The following is a 4,809-nucleotide window of genomic DNA, read 5'->3' on the forward strand; positions in this document are numbered from 1 at the left end:
GCGACACAGCATGTTTTTGGTGTCCCCTGTCTACTAACTGAATCGAAACCGAATTCTTCATGTGTCGTAGAAGACCAATTGGCACTCAGAATAGACTATTTTCAAACATTCACTTGGAGCTCTTTCTTTCTGAGCTGTTTTGTCGGGTGTATATACATTTACTTGACGAGGTCACATCGGTGTTCTAAATGTAGAATTATCCGACATCTTATTTGATAACAATTCATTGTTTCTGAGGTGTTCTCCTATCTGATTACTCACCGCAAGGCGCGCTGAAGCCCACCACTCCTGGACACCAAATCGCCCGCAGACTGTGCTTCAACAGGTTCCAGCGCTTGAGATTCTGCATCAACTTCATTCACGGTATTTAGATTACGTGCATTATTATAGCTCTTCACTTCTGTCGTGGCCCAAATTGACGTTGTTGCAAAATATTCTGCAAAGGATGTGCCATCTTGTTCACTCTCTGAAATGACTTTCTCGTTATATGGGGTGTTCTGACACTTGGCAACATTTTCCAGTGCTGTAACAGTACGGGATTGTGAATAAGGTCGTCTCATACTAAATAAAGTTGTGTATTCATGAACAAACGTGAATTAATTGACTCGAAGAACGGCGCATAACCTCGTTACGCAAGCCTCGTGGTAGAAGGTTAGGGTAACCTGTTTGTAGCTGATTGTATGTGATCGCCAACTGTGCGGTACTTAAGGGGAAAAACCTTGAGAATACAGCCTGAGATTGTTGAAGAACTCCCTGTGATTTTCACCCTGAGACAATATATCGACCGGAATTCTCAACATAGTATTGAAAAAACTTATTCCTGTGTTCGGCTTTAATCGCTGATATATCATAAATACATAATCGCTCGTCTGTAGTACCCTCTCAATGCCCAGCTACCATGCCACTAGAGGGGAACACGAAAGTTGAGATAATGGCAGGTTGCCCAAATCTATGAAGTATTCTACAATGTTGACAATCATTTCCTTGGAATATGGGCATAGAAAGCACTAGTGAGTATTAATGTTTGTCATTTGAAGCTAACACTTCGGCGTTGACATCTTGGGCTATCGAGATGTTGGCCACGAAAGCAAGTTTGTATCATTCAGGCACGAATGGCCGCCACACAACTAACTCAGAGCTTTTGGAGTATATCATTTTGGATCTGACTGCCACATCTGTCTAGTACCCTCCTCTTCCCTGAGAGAGTCGGAAAATCTAATGTGTTCTTTAAATGGACTCACAGTCTGAACACACAATATGGAAATTCTGTCAGCAGCTTTTTAGGCTTCTTATGACTCGGTTTTTGTGAGATGAGATCCTTTCGACCAATTCTACTTTTTGCCATAACCATCTAGTGTTGTTTAACTTTCCCGTAAGATCGCAGTAACTGGAAGTTTCACGTTGATTTTCTACTTTGGTAAATTTGACTATGTGAGAACAAACGTGTTTGGTAGGACCCTTAGGTGAATCATAGCTCCTTGAAAGTACGAAAGTTTAACATTCATTTTTAGGTTTCTCCTTCTAGTTCATCAAACTACCCACCCTCATAGTGATTGAAACGAAAGTCACCCAGACGTTTACACTACGACTCAGGAAGTTTTCTGTAGGGCTCATTTTCTCATAATCCGTGTAATAGTCTACAACCGGAAAACAAAACTCACCATACAGNCACCATGCAGGTACCATTTAGTGGCTATGAACATTCGATTCTCTACTTCTACTACGTCTTCTACTTCTCTACTTCTGGAGTGCAGCCAAGAAGCCAAATGTAATCCAGTCGTTCAATTCATAGTTGCGGTGGTTTGCACAAAGCACACGAGCTAGGCTGATTCCAAGTTTCCCAAGTCCACATAAGAACAGACAATAAATGGAGAGGTAGTTCCAACTGTGGGCCTTTTTGAACGAAGCTCATGCGTTTCTGGCTCAGTCTGTAAAATAGGCATTCCCTGGGGCTAGTCGTGATTTACACCTCAACCAAAACTATACGAGCCATGGCATAGTAAATGGTCATTACTGAGTTTATTCTCGTGGAGTGTGGATATCAGTCCAGGGTTTCATTCATCATCATCTCTGAGGTTGGACGTCGGTTACCATAAAGTCAGGAAGCAATGCTTACCGGGTAACAATGGATGGAAACGACAAGGTCGGTGACTACAGTAAACAGTCGAGGGGAAGATGCATGTACTTTATAGTAATACCGAAATACCTGGGTCTTATAATTGCGTCAGAGCAAGACGCGATGTGGTTTCATCATACCCATGTTACTCTAATAGTACTGTTTGTCAATGAGTGCTGTTTGGATTACTGGCAATTGTGGCCATTGTGAGCAATATTGTGCAGATTTTACGAATACCTACTGAGGGAACTATATCGATAATCACTTCGGAAGAGTGAAATGCTGAAATTATGCTGCCGGGCAAACCAGGTGCTTTATAAACCTTCTAGTACTTGCGTATCATTTGATGGGGTGAGTACCGGAATTGCCATGTGACTGAAGTCATCCTTCTTGACTTCGGGTTCATTCATGGCCTCCACGTGATATGACAATTGTAATGGTACGGGAATTTGTAACGGGGGGGGGGCGGAGCGGATAGCTTTATATATTCGAAGGAATCACTTCCGGACGTGGTGAAACCCAACTTTACTTTCGTGGAGAAAGTAAAATTATTCGTGAGGATTTCTGGAGATTCTAAGTCGGGGAACCAAAAAATCTTCCGCATGCAATGCTACTTTCAAAGTGACATTGGGTTAAACTTAGTTTCTTCCAATTGAAGAGGGCTCGTTTACGACAGAACGCTTCCTTTTCTACGTACGGTTTGTGCTATGGGAAACACTGAAGCCGATTATCAGGCAATCGGGTTGCCAAGCACTGTCGTAGTAGAGGAAGGTCCGATGCATTTTACAGGACACACGTATTTACAGAAAAAATAGCCGGACATTGTCTTTGCTGAAGTTTCCCGCTTCTCTCTATCCAGAGTGGCCCTTAAAATCACACAACAGGTAGCTCAGAAGCCCCTGAAAAGCAATGACAATAGTGCGTAGGTAAAAGTGTCCATAATGTGTCCATTACAAAATGCTATGGTTTGAGCTAAACTGCCCAAAAGGTCACTCAACCTTTAAGGCGAGCCAGTTACCTGCAGGCATCCACATCTGCATGTGTCAAAAATAAGCAAAAATATAATTCTTTAAAGATGATCGTTCAGGATTTCCCGTTACTCGCTCTGAAACCTATTTATACCACCTATTTCTGCAACAAGCTTAATATAACCAAGCTAAACATAAACTTACACTGTCAAATACACTATTCGCGCTTGAACAGCTGTCATCCCGTGTTTGTCGTGCGTCACACCTCACGGCCTCCTTTAAGTAGTGTTCGGCGGCAAGTGCGTCCACTATTTCGCATGGCCCAGCTGCATTTTCCATATTCACTATGATATCGAATGCCCTTTTAATTTGGAAATAAAAATGGATTTATATGTGCATTTTTATTTGCTTGCACTTCTTTGTTGGTTTCAAATGAATACAACACTTTTCATTGACGGTACAGATTGCTGAGTACTCCTCGAAAGTCAACAACCGTTTTTGCCATACTTGGAGATCACCAAGTAGGGGTAGAAGAACAGCATAAATGAGAGATCCAGAAGGATTCGTTTCAGTCTTCTGTCAAAACCAAATTAGTGTGCAATGTCTATCGAGATGTGAATAACAGGTAAGGACAATAAGTCAAGAATAGGAACGCAACACAGAAGTCACGTTATCAGAATATGGATCGGTCAGCCGAGGTTTTGGAGCCACGGTTGGCGTACGGATCACGGCCTATGTTCCGTTGCATCGATTCCACGAAGTCTGCATCGTTATGATCAGGCCAGAACGAATAAGCCATCTGGATAAGATGTCGCTGAATGCATAGCTCCGTTTTATGGTTGCGAATGGTGATAACCTCGGTTATATTCAACATCCGTGTTCTCGTCAGTCTTCAGATCGACCTGATGGATGACCTAGAAAGCGACACAGCATGTTTTTGGTGTCCCCTGTCTACTAACTGAATCGAAACCGAATTCTTCATGTGTCGTAGAAGACCAATTGGCACTCAGAATAGACTATTTTCAAACATTCACTTGGAGCTCTTTCTTTCTGAGCTGTTTTGTCGGGTGTATATACATTTACTTGACGAGGTCACATCGGTGTTCTAAATGTAGAATTATCCGACATCTTATTTGATAACAATTCATTGTTTCTGAGGTGTTCTCCTATCTGATTACTCACCGCAAGGCGCGCTGAAGCCCACCACTCCTGGACACCAAATCGCCCGCAGACTGTGCTTCAACAGGTTCCAGCGCTTGAGATTCTGCATCAACTTCATTCACGGTATTTAGATTACGTGCATTATTATAGCTCTTCACTTCTGTCGTGGCCCAAATTGACGTTGTTGCAAAATATTCTGCAAAGGATGTGTCATCTTGTTCACTCTCTGAAATGACTTTCTCGTTATATGGGGTGTTCTGACACTTGGCAACATTTTCCAGTGCTGTAAAAGTACGGGATTGTGAATAAGGTCGTCTCATACTAAATAAAGTTGTGTATTCATGAACAAACGTGAATTAATTGACCCGAAGAACGGCGCATAGCCTGGTTACGCAAGCCTCATGGTAGAAGGTTAGGGTAACCTGTTTGTAGCTGATTGTATGTGATCGCCAACTGCGCGGTACTTAAGGGGAAAAAACCTTGAGAATACAGCCTGAGACTGTTGAAGAACTCCCTGTGATCTTTACCCTGAGACAATATATCGACAGGAATTCTCAACTTAGT

General features: G+C 42.4%; 1 protein-coding gene across 1 annotated transcript in view; it reads right to left on the reverse strand.

The window, feature by feature from the left end:
• Positions 1–4,809, reverse strand: part of T265_12622 (hypothetical protein) — a gene marked incomplete at both ends in the record, with an annotated part of 12,426 nt that overhangs the window by 6,739 nt on the left and 878 nt on the right. Inside the window, 4 exons of the mRNA XM_009164631.1 lie at positions 262–523; positions 3,135–3,150; positions 3,289–3,445; positions 4,267–4,528. Coding sequence (XP_009162895.1) covers positions 262–523; positions 3,135–3,150; positions 3,289–3,445; positions 4,267–4,528 — 697 coding nt within the window. The remainder of the gene's footprint in view (positions 1–261; positions 524–3,134; positions 3,151–3,288; positions 3,446–4,266; positions 4,529–4,809) is intronic.

Source organism: Opisthorchis viverrini (assembly GCF_000715545.1).
Source record: "Opisthorchis viverrini unplaced genomic scaffold opera_v5_7, whole genome shotgun sequence".
Classification (NCBI taxonomy): domain Eukaryota; kingdom Metazoa; phylum Platyhelminthes; class Trematoda; order Opisthorchiida; family Opisthorchiidae; genus Opisthorchis; species Opisthorchis viverrini.